Consider the following 26098-nt stretch of genomic DNA (forward strand, 5'->3'; position numbering starts at 1 on the left):
TTCAAGAGCTGATCAAGGCTCACCATCTTGACAACGTCCAAATGCAAGCGTTCTCCTGGTTTTTCCTGTTGCCATACTGATTTGTATGCATATCACCCAGGCCCCAACGATTGCTGTCTAAGCTCTAAACCAGTAGGGTTTTCTTGGATCACTGCCACACTATTTGATCACGCATATTACAGGGTCTGTGTCTGTCCTGCATTATAATGGCAAGGCTGAGTAGCTGTGACGGCAAGACTCATCAGCTTCAAGTATTTACTCTGGCTCTTTACAGAAATTTGCTGGTTCTGGGATAGTTGTCACTCACTGAAAAAAATACAGGTATGCCCTGCTTTATTTCACTTCACTTTATTACGCTACAAGACATGCAGATTGAACGTCTCTGGCAACCCTGTGTTGAGCAAGTCTATTGGTGTCATTTTCCAACAGCATCCGCTCACTTAGTCTCTACACTTTCGTAATCCCCATGACATTTCAAGCCTTTTCATTGTTATTTTATTGTTATGGTGACCTGAGATCAGCAATCTTTGATATGACTATTTTGTTGTTTCAGAGCAGCATGAACTACCCCCCATATAAGACAGCAAACTTAAATGGTGAACATTCTGGTATTCTGACTGCTCCACGACGCTGCTGTTTGCCTCTCTAACTCCCCCTGTGCCTCTCTATTCCCTTAGATACAATAATATGGAAATTAGGCCAATCAGTCAGCCTCCAATGGCCTCTAAGTGTTCAAATGAAAGGAAGAGTAGCATGTCTTCTCACTTTAAATTAAAAGCTAGAAATGATTAAGCTTAGTAAGGAAGACATTTCGAAAGCTGAGACAGACCGGAAAGCTAAGCTTCTTGCATGAAACAGTCAAGTTGTGAATGCAAAGGAAAAGTTCTTCAAGAAAACAAAAAGTGCTACTCCAGTGAACACACAGATGATAAAAAAGCGAAACTGCCTTACTGCCAAGGTGGAGAGAGCTTTAGTGCTCCGGGTGGAAGACCAACCAGCTGTAACATTCCTGCAAGCAAAAGCCTAATTCAGAACCTTCATTTCTGTGAAGGCTTCGAGAGGTGAGGCCGCTGCAGAAGAAAAGTCTGAGCTTGGCAGAGTTTGATTCATGAAGTGTAACTTAAGAAGCCATCTCCATAACATAAAAGTGAAAGGTGAAGCAGCAAGTGCTGACGTGGAAGCTACGTCAGCACGTTATCCAGAAGATCCAGCTGAGATAATTCATGAAGGTGGCTACGCTAAAGAACAAATTTCCAGTGTAGATGAAACAGCCTTCTGTTGGGAGAAGATGCCGTCTAGGACTTCCCATAGCTCGAGAGAAGTCAATACCTCACTTCAAAGCTTCCAAGGACAGGCTGACTCTGGTCAGAGGCCAAGTAAGCTGGTGACTCGAAGTTGCAGCCAGTGCTCATTCGCCATTCTGAAAACCCCAAGGTCCTTAAGACTCACCCTGGATCTACTCTGCCTATGCTCTGGAAACGGGAGCAAAGCTGGACCGATAGCACATCTGTTGACAACACAGTTTACTGACTATTTTAAGCCCCTGGTGAGACCCACCGCTCAGAAAAAAAGATTCCTTTCCAAACAGCACTTCTCACCGACACGTGTACTCACCCAAGGGCTCTGATGGAAACAGACAAATTCAGAGCAACACTTCTACAACTTATATACTTCCAGTGAGTATATTTTCAGAGTAGTTGACTGTATCCTATCTGTCCTCTGACAACTGCCCATTCTTATTGTGAAAAGTGAAAGTGTTAGCCACTCAGTCGTGTCCGCCTCTTTGCGACCCCGTGGACTGTAGCCCGCCAGTCTCCTCTGTCCATGGGATTCTCCAGGCAAGAATACTGGAGTGGGTAGCTATTCCTTCTCCAGGAGATCTTCCCAACCCTGGGACCAAACCTGGGTCTCCTGCATTCTAGGCAGATTCTTTACCGGCTGAGCCACCACCAGTCATATGGTGATGATGTGACTAAACCTGAGTTGTGTTCCATATGTGTGGTTTTCCGGAGGAACAGGTCCTTCCACATAAGTAAATGTCCCAGGCAACTGTGCTTTGTTCCTAAGCAGAAACACATTTTAACCATTTGGATGGTTAAGTTGGAAATCTTAAAAGTAAAATTAAAAACAATATATATATTATAGCTGCTTTTGTCTTAAGTACAGTAACCATCCATTTCTTTGGAACGATATAGAGTCATTACTGGGAACATCAGTTACTGGAGCGTGTTAGGTCTTGATGTCCTCAGGCGGGCAGAGATTCACTGTGCTCTTGGTTTTAACCGACTGGCCTGTGCAGACTATTCCAATTCTAATTCTGGGGTCTCCTTCCTGTGGCTCTTCGTCTTCCCCCTCCATTCCTGGCTGTCATTTCTGTGTCTACGGCTACCCCCAATATACCCTTTATTTACTACTGCTCATTGGCTGTGGGCTGGAAAAGCAAAGAAAACTAAGTCTTGCTAGACTTGTTTATAAAAGAAAGGTATTCACTTTAGGTAACAGGCCTTTAGAGGACACTTGCTATGCTCTCCTACCACATAGTGCTTGTGGGCGGGGAGCCTTGCCTTTCCATTAGCCCAGGGCCTGGCACACAGTAACCATCTACAACCTGTGTTCGCTACACAAATTCGAGGGGAAGATGCAAGAGATGGGTGGTCCTAGGCCCCCCTCCCGGAGGCCACGTGTGGCTACTCTCAGGGCTGTGGCTGTGACCCAGACGGTGGAGGGTGCCCCCGACAGGACCGTGATGGAGGGGCTGTGACTCGTACTTGTGGTTCCAGATGTTTCACCTTCAGACCACGTGAGACCAAAGGCCGGACAGAGGTGCTGTGTTTGCTCTGCCCCTCACTGGTGAGTGGGAGCCTGAGATCCGGGCAAGGACCCCAGCAAGGCTGCACGTGCAGAGCCAGACACTAAGCTGAACTGAAGAGCATGTTCCAACCCACACTTTAGAGCTTCGAGTAGTCCAGTCAAAACCCAGGAAGACATGCTGCTCTAAAAACCTTTCGTCACCCCCAGCCCCTCCAAAAGCAGCAGAAGCAGCTTTCTGATACCGAGCAGGGCCCTGTGGGGCTCCTGGGCACAAGGCCTGTGTCCCCCCCATTTCTCTGATTACAGGAAACAACCTTCACTCAGCTTCCAGGACCTTCCCTGAGTTCCAAGGGGCAGGTTCATGAAGTTGTTCATCAGGGAAGGGAGAGGATGTGAGACCAGGGAGGAGCAAACAGCCAAGGGCAGCCTTGGAGTGGAGTCCTCCTTCCCCATCGCAGGATACATAAACAGTAACTTTGAGCTAGTCTGCAGATACTGAACCCTCCAGGTGGGAGACGGTAATGGTAGGCTGCCCACAGGCATGCAGACCCCAGACAAGCTGGACCTGCAAGGTGACAATGTTGACTGCTACTGGACCTCACCACCAACCCATCAGAAGAAATGTCCACGAGCTGACCAGGCCCTCTTTGAACAATTCCTATGATAAACTTCTCACTATCTTCCCTAAGCTGGGACACACGGTTTTGAGGGCACAAGCCTGCTGTGTCCCCTTTTGCCTGGGGAAGCAATAAAGTCACTCATTTCTACTTCACCCAAATCTCAGTCCCTAAGAATCGAATCAGCGCCAGTGTACAGAGAAGCTGAGCTTTCGGTGTCCTTTCCTTATGTCAGCCAACTGAAAATTTGAGAAATGTAGGGGGAGACCCACCATGAAACGCAAACTGGACACATTCCCTTCATCCTGCTGCTATAACAGCAATGGACAACAGGTGAACACGGCGCTCGTTTCCTTTTCCAATTAGGGAAATATCAATCCTTGGGGCTGAGGCTCTTGGTCAAAGACCCACTCCTGACATGAGTCCTCGTGTGAGCAGAAACGGGCAGGACTGGCGGCTCAGCCTAGGGGGCAGGCCCACAGGGAGGCTAGTGGGTCCCTGCAGCCCCTGCACCCCTCCAGCCAGCCTGCTCAGACCTCACTCAGAAGGGGCCACTTCCTGCAGTCTCCCTCCCTGCCCTCTGCACCCCATGCCCTGGCCCCTGTTTGCTCAAGCCCCCTCTCTTCATCTCAACTCAAAATGCATGGAGCAACCACTAAGCGCTAGGAGCTGTTCGGGGCGCGCACACCCAGAGGGGATGAGGACAATTGTAAGTGAGCTGCTCCGGTCGGGCCCTGCCCTGCCCTCCCACAGCCCCCAGTCTGGTAGGACCAGTCCCATCTGCTTTTTTCTACTAACCTGCAAGTCCCACTTTGTTTAGCTTCGTATCTTGGTGTATGGCATGAGTGAGTGCTCGAATCAACGGCTCCTTCACAAACCAGACAGACCCGCCCCATGATAATCCTAACACATAGGTGTCGAATGAACAGCACAACAGAGGGGAAAACAGTACCCCCCCAAAATCCCAAATCCGTCCCCGCCCCCACACACAACCCAGAATGGAGATAAACAGACTTCTCCGAAGCAAGGACTTCAAAGCGGAGGGATGAGAGCAGGGCATGGAGCTAGGTGAGGTGTGCTGCTCAGACACAGTCAAGGGGGCGGGTGGACCTGGCGTGGAGAGAGGCAGTGCTGGGGGCAGGCTGGGCGTCCAGGCCTGGATGCGTGAGCATGCGCGTACGCGGGCTTTGTTGGGAACAGTGTAGCTTTAAAAGTAGGGAGTAGGTTGTGTTTTAGAAGGCCTGGATTTCATGAGTTGGGAGTTCACCCTGGAGGTTCTGGTGAACCACTAAAGCTTCTGAGGAAAGTTGTGAGGGGAACATGCGCGCACTCTAGCAAGGCGATGCCAGCGGTGACAGGCAAGACAAACGAGAGGGCTCTGAGACCAGAGGCCATCGAGCCCAGGGAGGCACTAAGGCAACAGGCCTGAGCTCTGCTTTGGAGGAACTAGGTTTTCTCTTCTTGTAAGGGGTTACCAGTTTTCCAAAGAAAGACTGAGAGCAGTGATCATTTTGCAATTTTACTTACAGGCAGAGCTAGGATACTGTGGTCTTGGTTCAAGACCACTTCAACAAACTGAGTATTACACCAAAGTAAGTCTATGAAGTTTTGGGTTCCCAGTGCATATAAAAGTCATTTTTATACTATCTTGTAGTCTATTAAGTGTGCAATAGTATGTCTAAAAAACAATGTGCATATCTTAATTAAAAATACATTACTTCTAAAAAAAACAAAAAAACAAAAAAAACCCGCTACCATCTGAGCCTTTCAGGGAAAGACTAGAGATCTCTTCAAGAAAATTAGAGATACCAAGGGAACATTTCATGCAAAGATGGGCACAATAAAGGACAGAAATGGTATGGACCTAACAGAAGCAGAAGATATTAAGAAGAGGTGGCAAGAATACACAGAAGAACTATTCAAAAAAGATCTGTATGACCCAGATAACCATGATGGTGTGATCACTCATCTAGAGCCAGACATCCTGGAATGCAAAGTCAAATGGGCCTTAGGAAACATCACTACGAACAAAGCTAGTGGAGGTGATGGAACTCCAGCTGAGCTATTTCAAATCCTAAAAGATGACGCTGACAAAAAGCTGCATTCAATATGCCAGCAAATTTGGAAAACTCAGCAGTGGCCACAGGACTGGAAAACATCAGTTTTCATTCCAATCCCAAAGAAAGGCAATGCCAAAGAATGCTCAAATTACCACACAATTGCACTCATTTCACACGTTAGCAACGTAATGCTCAAAATTCTCCAAGCCAGGCTTCAACAGTATGTGAACTAAGAACTTTCCAGATGTTCAAGCTGGATTTAGAATAGGCAGAGGAACCAGAGATCAAATTGCCAACAGCCACTGGATCATCGAAAAACCAAGAGAATTCCAGAAAAACATCTACTTCTGCTTTATTGATTACACCAAAGCGTTTGACTGCGTAGATCACAACAAACTGTGGAAAATTCTTCAAGAGATGGGAATACCAGACCACCTGACCTGTCTCCTGAGAAATCTGAATGCAGGTCAAGAAGGCAACAGTTAGAACCAGACATGGAACAACAGACTGGTTCCAAATTGGGAAAGGAGTACATCAAGGCTGTATATTGTCACCCTGCTTATTTAGCTTATATTCAGAGTACATCATGTGAAATGCCGGGCTGGATGAAGCACAAGCTGGAATCATGATTGCCAGGAGAAATATCAATAACCTCATATACACAGATGACACCACTCTTATGGCAGAAAGCGAAGAGGAACTAAAGAGCCTCTTGATGAAAGTGAAAGAGGAGAGTGAAAAAGTTGGCTTAAAACTCAACATTCAAAAAACAAAGATCCTGGCATCTGGTCCCATCACTTCATGGCAAATAGATGGGGAAACAATGGAAACAGTGACAGACTTTATTTTCTTAGGCTCCAAAATCACTGCAGATGGTGATTGAAGCCATGAAATTAAAAGACACTTGCTCCTTGGAAGAAAAGCTGTGACAAACCTAGACAACATATTAAAAAGCAGAGACGTTACTTTGCCAACAAAGGTCCATCTAGTCAAAGCTATAGTTTTTCCAATAGTCATGAGTGGATGTGAAAGTTGAACTATAAAGAAAGCTAAGCACCAAAGAACTGATGCTTCTGAACTGTGGTGTTGGAGAAGATTCTTGAGAGTCCCAAGGATTGCAAGGAGATCAAACAAGTCAATCCTAAAGGAAATCAGTCCTGAATATTCACTGGAAGGACTGATGCTAAAGCTGAAACTCCAATAGTGATGTGAAGAACTGACTCCTTTGAAAAAACCCTAATGCTGGGAAAGACTGAAGGCAGGAGGAGAAGGGGACGACAGAGGATGAGATGGTTGGATGGCATCACCAACTCAATGGACATGAGTTTGAGCAAGCTCCAGGAGTTGGTGATGGAAAGGCAAGCCTAGCGTGCTGCAGTCCATGAGGGCTGCAGAGTCAGACACGACTGAGTGACTGAACTGACTGACTGAGCCTTCAGAGCCTTCAGAGTGTCACAGTAGTAACATCAAAGATCATTGATTACAGATCACCACAGAAAATACAATAATAATGAAAAAGCTTGAAATATCGCAAAAATTACCACAATGTGATACAGAGAGGAAATGCTGCTGGAAAATGATACCAGCAGACTTTGCTCAAGGCAGGGTTACCACAAACCTTTTAATCTGTCAAAAATGCAAGTCTGAGAAGCTTAATAAAATTGTATTTTTTTGGTCAAGGGTTTTGTAGCATTAAAAATAGATGGCTTAACCACTGATGGTCCAGGGGTTAAGAATCACCTTTCAATGCAGGGGACGTGGGTTTGATCCCCGGTTGGGGAACTGGGACCCCACATGCCGAGGGCAGCTAAGCCAGATCCCCACAACTGCTGAGCCCGTGCACCACAACTAGGGAGTCTGTTGTGCAACGGAAGACCCTACATGGCGCAACGGCGATCCCGGGCCCCAACTGAGACCTGATGCAGCCAAGCAAAGAAATAACCATGTTTTAAAAAGAATACAAAGGTATGAACCACGGTAATTAAAATAAAGAGAGACGGCTTTCTCACAGGTTAGTAATTCAAGCCCAAAGTAACCATTCTTCCCTCCCGACAGAGGAGCACACCCGAGGGCCAGGAAGGTAAAAGGAGTAAGCCTTGAGGCCACAGAAGTAAAGCAGAGAGAGTCGCAGGCCCACAGGTGTCCTGGAGCTCCCCAGAGATAGTGACACCAATGATAAGGCAGACGGTGTCCAGAATGACAAGCTGAGCTCTGCGGTGGGGGGCAGTGTGTGGGCTGTCTCAGGAAATCATCTCCTCTTCCTTCTTGGAGATTCAGAAGCAAAAAATCAGGAAATGACTGATACGAGCGTTAACGTCCCCAAAACGCCACTGCTTCTGGTCCAGAGAAGGGCCCCCAGATTCAGCTGTAACACATGTGCTTCCTTATGCTTGACCACAACCGTGCCCTTCCACAAATCCAGATGAGCAGACGAAAATGTACTTGGTGAGATGCCACCGAGGGTCCCGTGAGCCCTTGCAGTACAGCGCTCAGGACTCAGGTCCACGCTGCCTATCCACGGCTGCAGCTCAAAGGGTTTCAAAGTGGCGACTCAAAGGCCAAGCTTACAGGCCCCATTCCACTGTGGCCCACAGCTGACTGTTGGCCAGCCGAGACTCCTGGCCCGGCCCGGTGTTGACACTTTGTGACAGGCAAAATCCAGCTATATGCCTGTAGTTAATCACTTTACATATTTTTAAAAAATATTTATTTGGCTGCCCCAGGTCTCAGTTGTGGCATGCGGGATCTATTTCCCTGACAAGGGACTGAACCCAGGCCCCCTGGGTTTTAGCCACTGGACCACCAGGGAAGTTCCATTAATCATCATTTGTTGAGTGAGGGGCAAATCCTTATGAATCTATCACCTGGCCTAAGAAACCTGACCAAAAGTCCATGCTTCGTGAACAAGGGTCAAAGGCATGACCAGCACACAGAAGTTCAGTGTCAGGTTATTAGAGCCCCCAGATACCTACTGTTCTTAATCTAATGAATACCCAAAGAACCCCAGACCCTCTCAGATTGCCAGCTGTTTTTGTGAGACAAGATATTACACTAAACTCATGGGTTTCCCTGGTGACTCAGCTGGTAGAGAACCTGCCTGCCAATGCAGGAGACACAAGAGATGTGGGTTTGATGCCTGGGTCAGGAAGATCCCCTGGAGAAGGAAATGGCAACCCACTTCAGTATTCTTGCCTGGGAAATCTCACGGACAGAGGAGCCTGGTGGGCTACAGTCCATGGGGTTGAAAAGAGTCAGATATGACTGAGTGTTCACGCACGCATACATACACACATATAATGCACACGCACACACACACAGACACAGAGACACACAGACACACACACACACACACACACACTGACACACACTGACAGACACACACAGACACAGAGACACACAGACACACACACACAGACACACACACAGACACACACACACACACTGACAGACACACACAGACACAGACACAGACACACACACACACGCATGGCTTAGCTAGATCTAAACCGAAGTCCTACAAGCAATTCAAAGAACTTTGTGAGGATTCCCTTCCGAAAACACCACACCCACTCACGCTCTCATGTATGCACGTGCATTTAAGCACAGCATACAAGCAGATCTTGGAACTGTACAGATTCAGAACCTCTCATGTTCTACAAGAATGGACTTCAAGTAGGAAAGGACTCACAAGCCAGCCCTGCAACTGCACAGATGAATAAAAGGTCCACTCCCCGGAGGGTTTGGAAAAGAATCCGATCAAGTGAAAACCGGATTTATCTATTTCTTTACTTACAATTTCGGTGAATTTGCATATGGACCCAAAAGGACTGTGAATTTTATACCCATGTTTAGGTGATTCTCAGAAAAAGAACGAGCCACACAGCATTATGTTCGAAATGCTTCATAAAGAACCAGAACGAGTCGCTCAAGTTTTTCTCAAAGGTAAGCGTGTGGTCCAAAGGCAAGGTGCCTTATCTTCCCCTTGGCACTGTACCCTGCCAAGCCAGGAAGGCATCCAGCCAGGCAGAGCTGCTGGCCTCTTCTGGGTCTCGACCAAGCGGTCTACACTGCGTCTCTCTATAAGAGGGTCTGGCTTCCCCTGCCTGCCTCCTGTCTCTGTCATACTTAACTTCAACAAAAACAGAAGGAAAGCAAGGAAAGGAGGGAGAGAGGGAGGGGAGGAAGGAGCGGGGAGGGAGAGAGAGAGGAAGAAAGAAAGAAAAGAAACACATCACACCTGAAAAGCAAATCCTATACCCATTAAAATTCACTGAGGGAACCAGGAAGTGGTCGGTAAGCTAAAGTGGCCTTCTTGTCTCATAATCAGACACCTTCTTATAAAACCCACTCATGCAGAAACTCACACTCCCAACAATGAGTCTCCATTTCAGAAAAAAGTTTTGGATTTGAAAACTCACGGAGGCTAACAGCTCCTCCGCTTACTACAGCTGAGTACTACTGTACCAAAACTGGCTGGTGTACTGCCTCTAGGCTTTCCGGATCTATTAAAAAAAAAACAACACACACACCCACAGATAGGATGACATAATCTATGTCACAGGCTTCCCTGGTGGCTCAGATGGTGAAGAATCTGCCTGCAATGAGGGAGACCTGAACTCGATCCCCGGGTTGGGAAGATCCCCTGGGGAAGGGAATGGCAACCCACTCCAGTATTCTGGCCTGGAGAATCCCATGGACGGAGAAGCCTGGCAGGTACAGTCCATGGAGTCGCAAAGAGTCGGACACGACTGAAAAACTAACACAGCCACACACACACACACACAATCCATGTCAGAAACGCTGGGAATCAGTAGAAACTACCATTCATTTGGGTAACACATTCACTGTTTTTTATGGGCATGTTTTATCGTATGTTGCCACGATGAGAAAAATATTAAAACAAGACCACGCATGAGATCAACTGGTAAAAACAATCGCTGAGTCAGAATTTCAGAGTGAGGAAGAACCATAAAGACCATCTAATAGATTTTAGTCAAATTCTTCTGCTTTCCGATAAAGAACGGCGGTGGGCACTAACAGTAACCGTGAGCCCCTTAAGATCGAGGAGGCGCACAAAGCGGCAGCTCTCAGCGCTCACGCCAGCCTAGCACAGCAGCTTTTATTCGTCATCGTAGAGACGGGGCAGGGGGCAGGGGCCGGGGGGGGGCGGTGGGGGTGGGTGGAGAGGCTTTTAATAATATTCCCCAGGTCAGAGAAAACCAGGATCCAAAACCAGCTCTGCCTGCCTCCACAGACCACGTTTTGAAAACGGTACGTGGCTGCCTTTCCTTTCTCTCTCTCTCTCTCTCTCTCTTCTTGTTTTTTGCAAGAGGGGGCCAGGAGAATGACCAAGCAGAATATTCGAGTCCTGCTTCCTACTTCCTCGCACACATTTCATGGTGCTAAGGAGAGGTCACTGCATTAAATGAAACGTAGCTTTAATGTTATCTTTCAAGCGACTGGGGACGACCAGTTCTCTAAACTTTGTGGCTCTTTTAAGAACTTGAGAAATGGACCCTAAGCAGACTTTCCTTCCACTCCTAGGAGCTTGTAATACTGTTAAAAAGAAAAAAAAAAAGGAGGCTTCTTTCTCCTGTGAATCATTTCACTGCCAATGGGCTGTCTCTTTAATGGCGCACAGCACCCGACCCTCAAATCCACGGCCTTTCGGGAAGAGACTGCTGGGACTGGCTGACCCCTTCCAGACTCTAGCCTAGGCTCCTCTACAGATGGATAAAGAAACGAAGCTCAGGGAGTCAGTTGGTTTCCACAAAACAGTTAGAGAGATGGCTAACTTCCTTTCTAGGTCTAATGGATGATACCGATTAATCGGGCTTCCCTGGTGGCTCAGAGGTGAAGAATCTATCTGCCAATGTGGGTTCTATCCCTGGGTCGGGAAGATCCTCTGGAAAAGGAAATGGCAACCCGCTCTGGTACTCTTGCCTGGGAAATCCCATGGACAGAGGAGCCTGGCGGGCTACAGTCCATGGGGTCGCAAAGAGTCGGACATGACGGAGCGACTGAACATCACCTATCGGTTGCTTATGCGCCATCACCCTCCATTAACCCCTCCTTCCAGGAAGTCTGCAACCCAGCAGGGAAACCTTTAAAAAGGCAAAAGCATCAAACTGATTTAGCTAGCCAATTAATATCTGTCAGCCAGTTTGACACTCTCTAAGTACGTGGAACCCTCTGAAATCAGGTGAATGGTCTCACTTGACACTGACCTGCCCTTGGCCTCTGTCAGGGTAGGTTCCGAGATGGGCATCTGGCTTGGCTGCTGCCCCAGCACAGGCCACGTGGAAAGTGGAGCAGGGCCCTGACTCTCACTGAAGGCCTCACCTACTGGGCTGTATGCTGGACACGCCTCAGCCTGCTCGAAACTCCCGTCCTATCTTGTAGGATAAGCACGCACCTTCCCACCCTCTTTTAGGGACGATTAGCCTATGTTCACACTGCTGGGAAATTCCATGGACAGAGGAGCCTGGCGGGCTACAGGCCATGGGGTCGCAAAGAGCTGGGCATGAACCGAGTGATGAAACAAGAAAAACACTGCTAGGAAGCAGTGGAGACAGGATACACTCCCAAGCCTGTTCTCATTCCAGAGCCTACCTTTAACTGCTCTCTGCGATCGTTAACATTGCCCATTAACTAGAACCAGAATGGGGAGGGGTGGTGGTGTTTCTGCCAGTGACCCTGGCTTACTTACAGTTTCAATCTCTTGCCCACACATGGTCACAGCAGAGATGGCACTATCGCGTGGGCCACGTGCAGCGCTGTTCACAGACCACAGAGCTGAACATAAGCATTTTGGGCCCTAAGGTGGGGCCTTGGCTGAACACCAACCAACGTTCAGAAGACTGGTCCTGCCTTAACTGAGGGAGCAGGAGGACTATGGAGCTTCAGCCAGAAGAGCCACCCTAAGATTGAGGCCCTAAAGTCTGCTTCTGCTGGAGGACACTTCCGGGAGGGCCAAATTCCAGCACGCTGCTTATTTGGGGGGAAAGCCCACCCATGCTAGGCTGAGAGCACCCAGCAAAGGGTCCCACCTGAGGGTGTTGAAAATGGCACCCAGACCCACATTGTGCCATGCACAGACATACAGCCTCTGTGACATCACCCAGGCAAAAACTTGGCTTTTTTAGGGACTAAAAGCAAAAGTGCTTGGAGGGATCTGAAAGACGAATTAAGGAAGGAGAAGAGAAAACCAGTTGTGACCATTGTGCCAGGCTTCAAGGAGGGTCCCTGCTGATTCCACTCACCCCAAGTCATGTAAGTCCTGCAAGAGCAGGGCCTTGGAGGAGTCTGGCCTGAGGAAGCAAGGCCTCACATGTCCACCGCCCCTGCCTGCCAGGTGACGAATTGTTGGAGGGCTTTGGAGACAGACTAAAGTGGAATGAAGACTCGGTTTCGAGTCAAGCAGCCAGAATTCTACTCTGCACCTTGCTGCTCACTAACTCACAATTTGGGGTAAGACAGTTACCCTCCATGGGCTCCATTTCCTTATCCATAAAGCAAGAGGGAAGACTAAGCTGACTGCTAAGGTCTGCTGCAGGGCTCAGATTCTGATTTCTCTGTTCTCAGGAACAAATTCAACACCTCTGTTAATTTCTTGGATTCTTAAAAAAATTATCAAAAGTATCCTTTTAATGTCCTACCCCAATTCTTTGTTAATATTCAGAAAGAAACCCACCAACAACCGTTAGCAATTTTCCTGAGCATGTTCAATTTCTTCAATGAAATATGGCATGTAATTACCGCTTCCTCTGTTCTTTCATTTAACGTTTTGTGGAGCGGGAAAAGCACTATTAAAATACATCAAACATTAGAAAGTGGTTCAAGAAAAGTCTTAAAATATAAAGTCAAACATGACCACTTTTCAATGTTTAAATGTCTATAAATTCAAGATCCACTGGGATTTCTATAACCTGCTAAGAGAGGTCATTTTCGTGTAAAATGAGGTTTAGAGAGCTTGAGCTGCTCAAGGTCACAAAGGAAGTTAGTGGCAAGGTCTGGCTCACTGGAAGAGATGCCCAATAGTCTTTCCAGCATAGGTCATTATCTTCCTAGCCAACCCGTCTTTCCAGATGCTTTGCTACTCTTCTTGACTTAGAAATGCACGCTCTGTACAAAGTCCAAACTTGCTGCAAGGGAACTGCAGCCACAACTGTACTTGTCCCCCTAGGGCCCCTGTCCAAAGGTGAAAAACCAATCCTACCCAAGGGCATTTCAACCACTGACCCTGTACAGGAGGTATTCATGTCTCAAACTGACCAGAAAATTTGAAGAGTTCAATCAACAAGTCTCTACACAGCTGAATGGTTACACTTTGGAGTGTGTGTAAGAGTGCTCAGTCGTGTCCGACTCTTTGTGACCCCGTGGACCGTAGCCCGCCAGGCTCCTCTATCCATGGGAGTCTCCAGGCAAGAAAACTAAGAGTGGGTAGCCATTCCCTTCTCCAGGGGATCTTCCTGACCCAGGGATCGGACTCGTGTCTCTGGCATTACAGGCAGAATCTTTACTACTGAGCCACCAGGGAAGCCCATTTAATTTGGAGGAAACTATGAAAAGAGGCAGTTTTCCTGATATTTCCTCACATTGCCTAGATGAATGACTGGGGTAGGTGGGACATGCAAGGTGGTCTTCTTACCTTTACAGCTGAGAGCCAGTAATAACCTGGTCATTTATCTCTGGAAGTGATTTAAAAATGAAAAACAAAACAGACAGACAGAACAGGAAGAAACCCGAGGTGGAGTGGTATTAGCCTCCTTAGTTCCCCCAACAGGTCAATGGCCAGACTTTACACCTTCTCCAGGGGGGGTGTGTGTGCGTCGGTGGCTCAGTCATGTCCGACTCTGTGACCCCGTGGACTGTAGCCCACCGGGATGTACGTGTGTTTAAATGTTTCTAGATAGGCTCGTCAGGACCCACGAGCGCCCCTTTCTCATACTACATGCCCTCATGAAGGACATGGGAAGCACCCTGCCACTCTCTTAAAATGAAACACACAGGAAGACCCTTCCTCTACAGTGGAATAAGCTTTACCCGTGTATTCCCATCAATTTTCCTATCACTGGAATCACAAGGCATGGTTTCTACAACAGCGAGACAGACAGACCTGCTGGCCTGTGGCAGGTTATTTATACTGAGTGTTCTTTAAGACAAGGCAAGGCAGGACAAGTGCAAAGTGTTTAAAGGAAACAGAGCTACAGAGAAAACAATAGCTCTTTTTTTTTTTTTTTTTGTGGTAAAGATTGATTTGATGTGGACCATTTTTTAAAAGTCTTTATTGAATTTGTCACAGTACTGTTTCTTTTTTTTTTCTCTGTTTTGGTTTTTTGGCCACAATGCATGCGGGATCCTAGCTCCCTGACCAGGGATATGAACTCGCATCCCCTGCCTCGGAAGGCAAAGTCTTAACCACTGGTCTGCCAGGGCAGTCCCCAGCAATAGCTCACTTTTGCTTTTCTGGTGCTAAGTGGAAGAATGCAAAGGAAAAGGCCCAAAACTTGGCTTCCTCTGCTTAAGACCAGGAACAAAGGGTTCTCTTGCTGAGATCTTAAGAGCTCTCTTTCAAGAGCTCTCTGTAATTTCAGCACCATGGACTCAGCACTGCCCCAAGCTCTCCCCTAAACTGACTTTTATTGCTGTAATTAACAAGGGTAGGTGGGACAGATTTCCTCTATAGCTGTAAAGTTATTGTTGCTGCCGGTGGCCAACAGCAGCTCTTTACCTGTTGCCCTTGATGCCTGGCCTGCCCAATTAGCACCTCATTCTAGGCAGGCCTCGCATCTAATTGCCATGGGCCTCAAGTGAGCACTTTAGTTTATTGTCTTGTTCGTGTACTAGTTCAAGAGCCTGAGCTCCCCGGTTAGAAGACAATCTTCAGCTTCTCTTAGGCAGGTGTGTGTTTGCAGTTTCCTTATCACTTCAGGCCCACGGGAACACTAGGGACACACAGGCATGCAAACAAATACTTCCTGATTGTCTGAAGAGCTTCTTAGATATTTACTCTGGGAATAAGCACGTGGCTGGAATCTGGGTCTCCACGCCTATCTCAGCCCTCTCTACCAGATCCACTGGCCTTCTCTGCTGTTGAGGGCTCTCGCCTACATTGAGTTAAGCTCTACTTGGTCTGTGTGTAACCTTTCTCCTTACCTAAAAGAGCTGGCTGAAACAGACACAGGGGCTTCCTACAAGCACCACCCTCAACATTCCCCTAGAGAAAGGAACACACCCCTTGCTTTCAGAATGAACACTATAGCTTATATGGCATCACCACTCCCATAACAAATACGTTGTTTAGCTGCTCAGTCATGTCTGACTCTCTTTCGACTCCATGGACTGTAGCCCACCAGGCTCCTCTGTCCATAGGGTTTCCCAGGCAAGAAAACTGGAGTGGGTTGCCATTTCCTTCTCCAAGGGCTCTTCACGACCCAGGGATCGAACCCACATCTCCTGTATTGCAGGTGGATTCTTTACCACTGAGCCACCTGGGAAACCTACAAGAAACATAAAGTGAAGTGTGAAAGTGAATGTTGCTCAGTTGTGTCCAACTCTTGCGACCCCATGGACTATACAGTCCGTGGAATTCTCCAGGCCAGAATACAGGAGTGGGTAGCCTTTCCCTTCCCCCGGGGATCTCCCCAACCCAGGGATCGAACCCAGATCCCCCGCATTGCAGGCGGATTCTTTACCAGCTGAGCCACAAGGGAAGCCCATAAGAAACACAGGCCTCCTTCAAATACTCTGGTGAATGAAAGGGGACACCTGCATAAAGGGGTGGTTAGGAATGCAGGTATGGGAGTATGCAGGTATGCTCTCAAATCCTGACTCTACTGCTTCCCAGTTATGTGACCTGGGACCTTGGTCAAGACAATCTCTCTGTACCTCAGTTTCCCAATCTGTAAAATAGGATAATAACACCTGCCTCACAGGGCTATTGTTAATAGGACTGAATCAGTTAGTCTTTGTGAAGTGTTTCAGAACAGAGCTGGGCAGATAGTAAGCACTATTATGCTTCCGTTATTACTAGATATAATTAATAAGAATACAGAGATTTAGGACAGACGGACCTACAAATCAGCATGCAGCCAAAAGAATCTGACAGTGATGGGAAAACAAGCTGGTTAATAGAATAATATGCCATCCTTGGTGTTTTGATTTTCTGGCAAACGTACAGTCTTTGAACTGCTTCAGTAAACCAAAAAGAACTCTGAATTTATGGGGTTCTGAAATATCTAATGTATGATCACAACAAATGTGATAAAAAATGTTCTGGCTGCACTAAAGTACAACAGTTAGTGAAGGTGTCATTGTTTTAGCAGAAAATTTAAAACAAACATTCGATTGTTTGTATCTCTTCTATCGATTTAGGCTAACATGTCAGACATTGTTTGTAATGTTATTTAGCAAATACTGCCAATCCTCCAGCAGAGAATCTTTAGTCATTTATCTGGGAGACACTTCAAATGTATGTTCTATAGTTTGAAAGACACACTGAAAGATTTTTACATAAAGATGATCCCATGGTATCCAAACCCAGAATTTTCTTTCCCTGACTTTTCTGATCTATTCGCTGCCACTTTTTAAACCCTCGCTCCTCTTAGATGTCCCACCTATTAAAATTTCACATCCGGGGTCTCTTCTTTCTGAGCGATCTCGAGCGCAAGACACCGTTTCTAACACCAGAAGTGCCCTGTTATCTCATCACCCAGGTGCTCATTAGAATCCAGGTGTTCAATCACCCAAAGGCCTCCAGGTGCATGTGTCCCAACAGGTGGGGCACCTGTACTTTCATGAAGGAGGAAACCCTTCTGGGTTTACCTCTCCAAGTCTCCTGGAGGGCAGAATTCAACACTGCAAGACATCCTCCCTATAGGTACACCTGCAGAGAGTTACCAAGAGACCGGAAACAACGAAAGGTCCAGTCCACTAAGAAGAGATGATTTATTTGGGGGCTCGGCAGCTTAGGGCTTCAGAATGTGGGCAGGTACGTCCTCTCCATACCCTCTTCAAAGGGTATACCACCTCCCGGTCCCACTATGTTCACCGGAGCCACTGTCACAGCTCTTCACCCCCACGTTTATGCTGGGTCTGGAGCCTTCCCTCTGCCTGGGAGCTTCTCTGGGTAGAAGCTGTGTTTCACTTGTCTCAGTGTCTCAAAGCTAGCACAAAGCCCATCAACAGTAGGCTCCCAGGAGTTATCTGTGAAACTGTATTGAGGCTACTATCTGAGACACCGACCATTCTTTGGAGGATCAAGCAGTCAAGGGTTAGTTTCACTTCTGACAACAAGGAGGTTCCTCAAAAGTGGGGCACTTGGAAAAGTCATCAGATCCCCTCATTGCTACTATCGTTCTGGGTTAACTTTCCTCCATTTATCTACGTGGCCCCTTTAAAATCTGTTTCCTGCCTTATCAACCCCGCCTTAATGGGCTCCTTCAGTGACCCCACGTTCACCTTGCAGGTATCCTTTCTGGATATTCAAGGCCCATATTCCTACTTGGTCACGACCGGGGCCGGCATTTCTTTTTTTTTTGTCCACGGTTCCCAGCGATCACCCGGTCAAGCCAGGGCTTCCAGTCCCTGCTGGGAAGCGCTGGGGACGCCGGGGCACTGCGCCCCCGCAACCCCCCCCCGCCAGCGCTGACCAAGACTCTCCCCTCTACTCTCTTTGGGACAAAGCTCCGGCAACCATCCGGGACATGGGGATCCTGCAAGGTTCCGGGGCGGGGGGGGGGGGGGGGGTCAGCGTTCGGTCAGCCAGCCCCAGAGAGAGCGGGGGGGGGGGGAATCCCTGGGGTGCAGTTGAAGACGTCTCGGGACTAGACGGGCATTCACTCCCGGCCCAGATCCTTATCACCGAGAACGACCTAAAGAGGGCTTGATCGCTTCTTTCCTCCCCACCATCCCATGGGCCAGAGAAATACATGACATGAGGGCAGGAAAGAGAGCCAAGAGACAGCCTCAGGCCAATCGCGACGTCCGCCACCTCTCACTTGGGGTCGGTCTCTTTCTTCACACACACGCACGCACACGACCGGCCACTTCAACTCCAGCTCTGAGCAAACTGCGCCGCACGCCTCTTCCACCGCTAGTCCTTCGAGCTCCGGCCCCGGCCCGCGCCTGTCGTCTCGCCCCAGCTTTCTCACCGGATCCCAGTTTCCTCACCCGACTGACCGTGAAGCCGGAGGCAGTTCCCCAGTCCCAGCCCCCTCGGTGGGGCTCCGGCTGCCGCTGCCGTCGTCGCTCCCCTTTCAGCCCCCGACCCGGGACCCGGCCCTGGGCTGCAGCGATGGCTCCCAGGAACGAGGCGCCGCGGCTCCCTGGACTCGGCCAGACACAGGGCGGCGCGCAGGAGAAGCCCATCGAGCTCCCCGGCGGTGGTGGCGGCGGCAGCTGCAGGAGCGGCCGCCGCGCAGGCTGATGACGCATGGGCGCGGGGTGGGTGGCGGGGAGGGGGCTTGTGCCTGGCGGGGGGCGACGCGGGCGGATGACGTCAAGCGGCGGGGGCGGCTCGGCAGCATGGCGTCGGTGGCGCTGAGCGAGGCGGAGAAGGTGTACATCGTGCATGGCGTTCAGGTAGCGGCAGCGGGCAGTACTGGCGCCGGCCTCCGGGTTCCCTTGGCCCTGCGGGTCGATGCCGGGCCTCGGCTTGCCCGGAAAGACTGCGGCAGGCTGGGTTTACCTTTGATTAGACCGCTGTGCGGCCGGCATGTGCAGCTCTAAAGCCGCCCGTGCCGGCGTCTTTGGGACCAGGCGGCGAGCATCCGTTTAAGACTGTATGCGTACTTGGATCTTTCCGGGTCTACAGGGTTCCAAGCTCGGGTAGGAAGCGGTGGGCAGTCCCTGATTCTGTTAAATCCCCTCTCAGCCTTTGAAGGCTGAGCTGTCTCACTTTTGTTAGATACATACTCTGTCATAGTTTTTAATCTCATTGAATTTTTGTTAAGTCCTGAAGGTGAGTGTTATGTCTGCTTTACATATAAGGAACTAAGTTCAGAGAGGTTAAGTCAGTTGTCTGAGGCCGTAAGGTAAGTGTGTGGTGGTATTACCGGAAAACTGGGGTTTGACTCTTGGTCGTGAAAGTCGCTCAATCCTGTCCGACTCTTTGCGACCCCATGGACTATTCAGTCCATGGAATTCTCCAGGCCAGAATACTCGAGTGGGTAGCCGCCGCTTCTCCGGGGTTGACCCTTGGATGTTGAACCAAAAAACACAACCAAGCCAGAGAATGGGAGAAGGAGGAATTTATTAATTGCATCAAGTAAGGGGACTTTCGGAGGAGGCAATGGCACCCCACTCCAGTACTCTTGCCTGGAAAATCCCATGGGCAGAGGAGCCTGGTAGGCTGCAGTCCATGGGGTCGCTAAGAGTCTGACAGGGCTGAGCTACTTCACTTTCACTTCTCACTTTCATGCATTGGAGAAGGAAATGGCAACCCACTCCAGTGTTCTTGCCTGGAGAATCCCGGGGACGGGGGAGCCTGGTGGGCTACCATCTATGGGGTCGCACAGAGTCGGACACAACTGAAGCAACTTAGCAGCAAGGGGACTCTGGGAATCTTTTCAGAAGCAATGTCTACCAATAGCAAAACTGGAAAACAGGCTAAGGGCACGTGTATAGTCATGAAGGGGCTTGAGCAGAGGAGGAGGCCTAAAGTCGGGGCAGAGGTCAGCGGAGTCCAGGCCTTAGTTGATTGGAGTCACCAAGGGGACGGCTTCCCTGGTGGCTCAGCTGCTAAACGATCCACCTACAGTGCAGGAGACCTGGGTTCGATCCCTGGGTTGGGACGATTCCCTGGAGAAGGGAATGGCTTCAGTATTCTGGCCTGGAGAATTCCATGGACTGTATGGTCCATGGGGTCATAAAGAGTCAGACACGAATAAGCGACTGTCACTTTGCTTCACTTCACCAAGGGGAAGAGAAGGGCAACATCATCTTCAGGTTGTGACCACTTTGGGGTCTTATCCTGGAGTTACCATCCTCCAGCTGAGTGGGCCCCTGAGTTCTTGTAGAACAACTCAAAGGTTCGTATCAAACTGTTAAGTATATCCATTGAAGAAAAACTAGGGCTCCGTTTTATCTGAAAACTGTTGTTTCTTCATTGCTTTTCCATTTTTTCCTGAATTCTGTAGTTCCCTCAAGATGATTAATTACCGTGACATGTTCAAGGGCAAGCATTGTGGCCAGGTGTAGATCACAAAAAGGCTGAGGACTAAAATGGCTTCCCTTGTGTCCAGAAAGTCATGCATGCCTGGTTGCCTTTTTCCGGAACCCCCCACCCTCTCTTTGTACAGTGGAACTGGGATATAAATCCAGATCTGACTGTAAAGCCCAGCTCAAGCCTTGTGCTATTTTCCCTTTTTAAAAATAGGCACCCAGAAATAAAAGCCAGGGAGAATGCCCACTGCTTCCACTTCTCTTTCTTTGCTCTGTCCTCTGAAAGCACGTCGGCAAAACAGGAGCAGGGAGGGCAAGTTCTGACCCCCACCCCCCCGCCGCATTTTTTCTAGGCCTTAAATAGTATATGGACATATATTACTATTACCTTTTTAGGTAGTGTTTTTCCCACGTTGGTTCTAAGCTTCTTTAGAACCCTAGTTAGCATTTTTTTGTACAGCTCTTGTTTTACTTACTTGTATCTGACTGGTTTTGTTTTTTAAGTATTTTGTTTACGTGGCTATGCTGGGTCTCAGCTGAGGGATCGTCAGTCTTTGATGCAGCATGTGAGATCTTTATTTGAGACCTATGGGATTTTAGTTCCCTGACCAGGATCCAGCCCAGGCCCCCTGCATTGGGAGCAGAGTCTTAACCACTGGACCACAAGGGAAGTCCCAAGCTGGTTCTTATATTCAGGAATTGGGGGCAGGTTTCAGAATTTCCAGAATTAGCATTTAATCTTCTTTTCAGGTTTGCTTAACTGGCTAAATGTGTGCTTTCTCCCTCCTTGGAAAGACAGTGCTAACCTCTGTCTTAGCCCAGTAATTCTGAGACCTTGAAGTGCCTTTTACTCACAAAATACAGCTTCCTGGGCTTTACCTGGATCTTCTGGATCAGAATCCTTGGGGCTGGGGCTGGGGCTGGGGCTGGAGCCTGGGAATGGGTATTTTCATAAATGTTGGGAGATTTTGATGCAGTCACTAGACATTGGACCTTGGACCAGCCACTGGCTTGGTCCAGCCTGCCTGGAGTCTGCTGTAGAAATCTTTGCCCCTCTGCCTGAGGAGGTTGTAGAAAGGGGGACCCCTTTCAGGGCCAGCGAGTAGGCTGTTGTCTAACACTTGCAAATGAATTGTCCAAGGAGACACACGTGCTGACAGAGCAAGAGACTTTATCGGGAAGGGGCACCCAAGTGGAGAGCAGCAGGGCGAGGGAACCCGGGAGAACTGCTCTGCTGTGCAGCTCGCAGCCTCGGGTTTCACGGTGATGAAGTTAGTTTCTGGGCTGCCTCTGGCCAGTCGTCCTGACGCAGCATCCTTCCTGGTGGCGCACACATCACTCAGCCAAGGTGGATTCCAGCAAGGAGGATTCTGGGACGTTAGTAGTATGTATGGGCTGGCATCCCCTCTCTCCTTTTGACTTTTCCCAAAAGGAGAAGATAGCAGTAGCTTATTAGTTCCGCATTTCCTTACCAGGACGTCCTGTTGTAAGATAACATATCTCCTGCAAATGGTTATTATAGGAGCCTTAATGGTCTGGCCAGGGCAGGTGGTTTCTGCTATAGTGTTTCCCATAACAAGGTCCGTGGCCTCCAGCTTCTGTTTGGATGAGGACTTGGAGTGGACTGAGCAGGGCTCCTCCCAGCTCCACCATTCACAGTAAGAGTGTAGTAAGCTAGCTCCCCCTGTGTAAAATGAGAACACTTCTGTCTGGGGGACAGAACAGGACTGTGAGGAGTGACGAGGAAAGGGAACATGGACCACCTGGCGTGCGCTCAGCCCAGAAGAGGCGCTGGCTCCCAGTTGAGGTTTTCCCGTCAGAAGTGTGGCTTCGTCCGGAACCATCCGTACTGTATCTGCAGCCTTCACAGTGACCCCATGAGGGGTTCAGCCTGTGGCTGTTGAGATTTAAGCTCTTTGTATTTGGGGAGATTGAGTCGGGTCGCAAAGAGTTGGACACAACTGAGTAACTGAACTGAAAACTGAGAGGTTGTTAAATTGTTGGGTGTAGCTGTCCCTAGGCAGCTCCTGGACGCTGCCTCTCCGGGGCCCCAGCATGCATCACGTGTCTGTGTGACTCTGCCTGCCTTTCTGTCTCTGGAGACACCCCTACTTCTCTCTGCTGAAGTGTCTCCCTTCTCCGCAACCACTTGCTGTCAGGCTGCCCTCCACCTGGGTGCACGCCATCTGCCCATCTTTACTTCTGTGAGGCCTCTCCAGCCTCCCTCCACATCATGACCTATCAGCTCCTCTTTAACTCTCTTTCCCTGCCAGGTATTTCCCAGATCAGAGATCAGATTCTAAGGAGGGAATCAGTTTCGGGCCCCAGAGAGCTGGCCACTCTCTGGCCTGTGTGCTTTTGGGTCAGGCGCTTTGTAGCTTTGCAAGGCAAACAGCATCCCATCCTAAAGGAATGCGGGCCCATCCTAAAGGAATGCGGGCCCATCCTAAAGGAATGCGGGCCCACCCAGCAGGCTTGGAGAGTGGAACGAGGACAACATCTGGTTTGCCTGCTGGGTCTTGGGCCTGGGCCTGCAGAGGCCGGCTCCTTCTAAAGTGGGGTGGCTTCCTAGTAGGGAGGCCAGCTGGTCTCCGTTCTCCTCCAGTGAGCTTTGCGCTCTGTGGTTCAGTCGCTCAGTCACAGCCGACTCTTTGTGACCCCATGGACTGCAGCGTGCCAGGCTTCCCTGTCCTTCACCATCTCCCGGAGTCTGCCTAAGTTCATGTTCATCGACTCAGTGATGCCATCCAACCATCTCATCGTCTGTCGGCCCCTTCTCCTCCTGCCCTCAATCTTTCCCAGCATCGGGCTTTTCCAGTGAGTCGGCTCTTCACATCAGGTGGCCAGAGTACTGGAGCTTTAGCATCAGTCTTTCAAATGAATATTCAGGGTTGATTTCCTTCAGGGTTAACTGGTTCGATCTCCTTGCACTCCAAGGGACCCTCCAAGAGTCTCCTCCAGCATGATTGGAAAGGATCAGTTCTTCGGTGCTCAGCCTTCTTTATGGTTCAGCTCTCACATCCATAGATGACTACTGGAAAAACCTTAGCTGTGACTAGACGGACCTTTGGTGGCAAAGTGGTATCTCTGCAAGGTAGTGAGGGGTTAACATCACCTCAGAGGACCACTTCATGTGTTGGATTACAAGAGCCGACTGCCAGCTGCTATTACGGAGTAGGACTGGGTTACCTGGGTGTGAGGGATAGCAACTCTGGGCTGGGTCATCTGTCCTGTGTCAAACAGGAGTTAAACCTGGCGCCTTGGTGTCCTCATTGGTAACCTCTCTCTGGGTTGTTTCTAAGGAGTCAGTGGGTTAATACATGTAGCCAGAAGCAGAAGGAAATCCTGAGCAGGGACTCCTATGAGCTGCCCTGTGCGGGAGAGTCTCCTCTGACTTTGCAGGTTCAGGGTTATTCCCTCTTCTGCACAAGGAGACAGACTCAGAGATGTTCAGGAATTAACCTGCCCAAGGTCCCAAAGCTGGTGTGCACAGTGGAGTTTTAAATACAGGTTGAAGGTGATTCAGTGTCACACCCAACCAGCAGGGTTGTTGCAATCACAAAGTGAACAACTTGAGTCACCAGGACCCATTCTAGCATTCAGAAGGCTGCCGGGGTCCAGCCCCAGTGGATCCAGGGAATTCGAAGGGTGGACGGCGTTGGCGTGAGAAAAACTTATTGATTGATTGATATAAGATTAGATTAAGAAACAACAGTGTAGTAGGAAGATTAAGTGGAGGAAGAGGCTGAATAGCTTGGATTACGCGGAGGACCAGTACAATTCCAGACAAGGAATTGGCACCATCTGTGTCGGGCCACCGGCGCTCGCTTGAATATCTAAGGGTGCCTCACCTTAGGCTCCCTTTCGCGCGGGTCTTAACAGCCAGGGCAAGTAAGTAGACTTGGCGAGCCTCCGCGCCCCAGATGGGAATTCAGCCTGAAATTAGAGTGAAGAGGAGAGAAAAGAGAGAGAGACACGGGGGAAACCAGTCCAGCGACTGGCTCCGGCCCCTATTATTCAGAAGGCCTTTTATACTTTTGATAAAACATGGAGATCAATGGGTAACACAAAATTATGCAGCGTTAGCAGTCCAGACTCTTATCAAAACCAGGCTTTTCTCTCTGCATACCTAATTGTATACACAAGTCTTAGGTAATTGACATCATCTTCCAGCCAAAAGGGCCAATTAACATTTGACAGCCTTTTTTCTGATAAGGGTTTGTCAACCAGAAGACTTATTTGTGTTGATCTTCCCAAGGTCTGGTGCCACTCTCAGAAAGCACTAAATAAAGTTACATTCTTACACAGCAAAGATACAGCAACTTATAACAAGTAGAGGGAGTACAGTGATTTACAGCAAAAGAGAAGCAATTAACTCAAAAGTCTAGTGTTGCTAACATCAAAACTATGTATCTTTTTCTACATCCTGCTTACGTTGAGTAACATCCTCCCAGGTGCCTAAAAGATAAAGAATATGGAGGTCTGGCAGCAATCCTTGAGTCAACAGTGAAAACCCGTCACCAATATGATTTTTAACTCTTTAGAAAAGGCTCTGTATCTTTAAGATGCTTTCAAGCTTTGTGCCTCTCGGGGTTGGGGGGCTGTAAGCAGTTCACAAGCTGTAAGCGGTCCAGGGGAACCTGTTAGGCAAGCTAGAGAGCTATCAGAGGGGTTTTAACTGAAACATCCCTTTCAAATGCAGAAGACTAAAGCCCTGAGTTGACTTTCCAGAGAATATCAGAAGAGTGGAAAAGCAGGCAGATTCTTATTTTTGGGGGGGGATGGATGCTCAGGAAATTCCAGGAGGAAAACCTGAGGTCTGATTAGCCTTGCCATCAGAGCTCTTGCCGCATGACCTTGTCACGGGTGGAATTCCTCACGCTGGCTCCCGGCAGAAGGCCTTTACCTGGAAAAGTGCTCAGTCCCCTGTCCCCTGAGGACAAGGCTCCTCTGCTCCCTGGTGTGGTCAGTCACCTGTAGACACCTCTATTGACTTTTTTTTTCCCCTATTGATTTTTTAGATGGAGCTTTCACTTCAAGGCAGCCAGTGTTTAAGTGTTCACACATGGATTGGTTCCTTCATTTGAGTACTGCAGGTGGATAAAAAATTGTGGTAGGGTGTCAAGCTCTGAGCCAGGCCAAATCGCCAGGTTTGGGTGATTCCTAGAGTCTTCTATGAGAAAAAGTGGATTTTGAAAAAGTCCTGTGTGCAGTGATTCGGGGATTTTGTTTGTTTTTCTCCTTTTGTGTGCTTTTTTTGATGGAAAACAACAAAAATGTGCATCTCTGGAAAGGGAAATTTGTAGCTTGCTTGTTTATCTCTTACGTGTCACCCAAGCCTTCCCAGCTGAGGGAAGAGGGCTCAGAGAGTGGTTTAAGTGATGGAAAGAGAAGCCCTGGTGGCCCAGTTTTCTGACATCCCTTCTCACGTCTAAGGGTTCTGAT

The 26098-nt window shown here is 48.8% G+C and overlaps 2 protein-coding genes across 3 annotated transcripts in view; one reads left to right on the forward strand and one right to left on the reverse strand.

The window, feature by feature from the left end:
* Positions 1 to 18858, reverse strand: part of ZDHHC3 (zinc finger DHHC-type palmitoyltransferase 3) — a 58568-nt gene extending 39710 nt beyond the window's left edge. For both annotated transcript variants that reach the window (XM_052636685.1, XM_052636693.1), the window contains exon 1: positions 18662 to 18858. The gene's annotated coding sequence lies outside the window, so the exon portion shown is untranslated. The remainder of the gene's footprint in view (positions 1 to 18661) is intronic.
* A 147-nt stretch (positions 18859 to 19005) lies between these two features.
* EXOSC7 (exosome component 7) overlaps positions 19006 to 26098 on the forward strand; it is a 28542-nt gene continuing 21449 nt past the window's right edge. Inside the window, exon 1 of the mRNA XM_052638901.1 lies at positions 19006 to 19072. Coding sequence (XP_052494861.1) covers positions 19016 to 19072 — 57 coding nt within the window. The 5' untranslated portion in view covers positions 19006 to 19015. The remainder of the gene's footprint in view (positions 19073 to 26098) is intronic.

This window comes from Budorcas taxicolor, chromosome 1 (assembly GCF_023091745.1).
Source record: "Budorcas taxicolor isolate Tak-1 chromosome 1, Takin1.1, whole genome shotgun sequence".
Classification (NCBI taxonomy): domain Eukaryota; kingdom Metazoa; phylum Chordata; class Mammalia; order Artiodactyla; family Bovidae; genus Budorcas; species Budorcas taxicolor.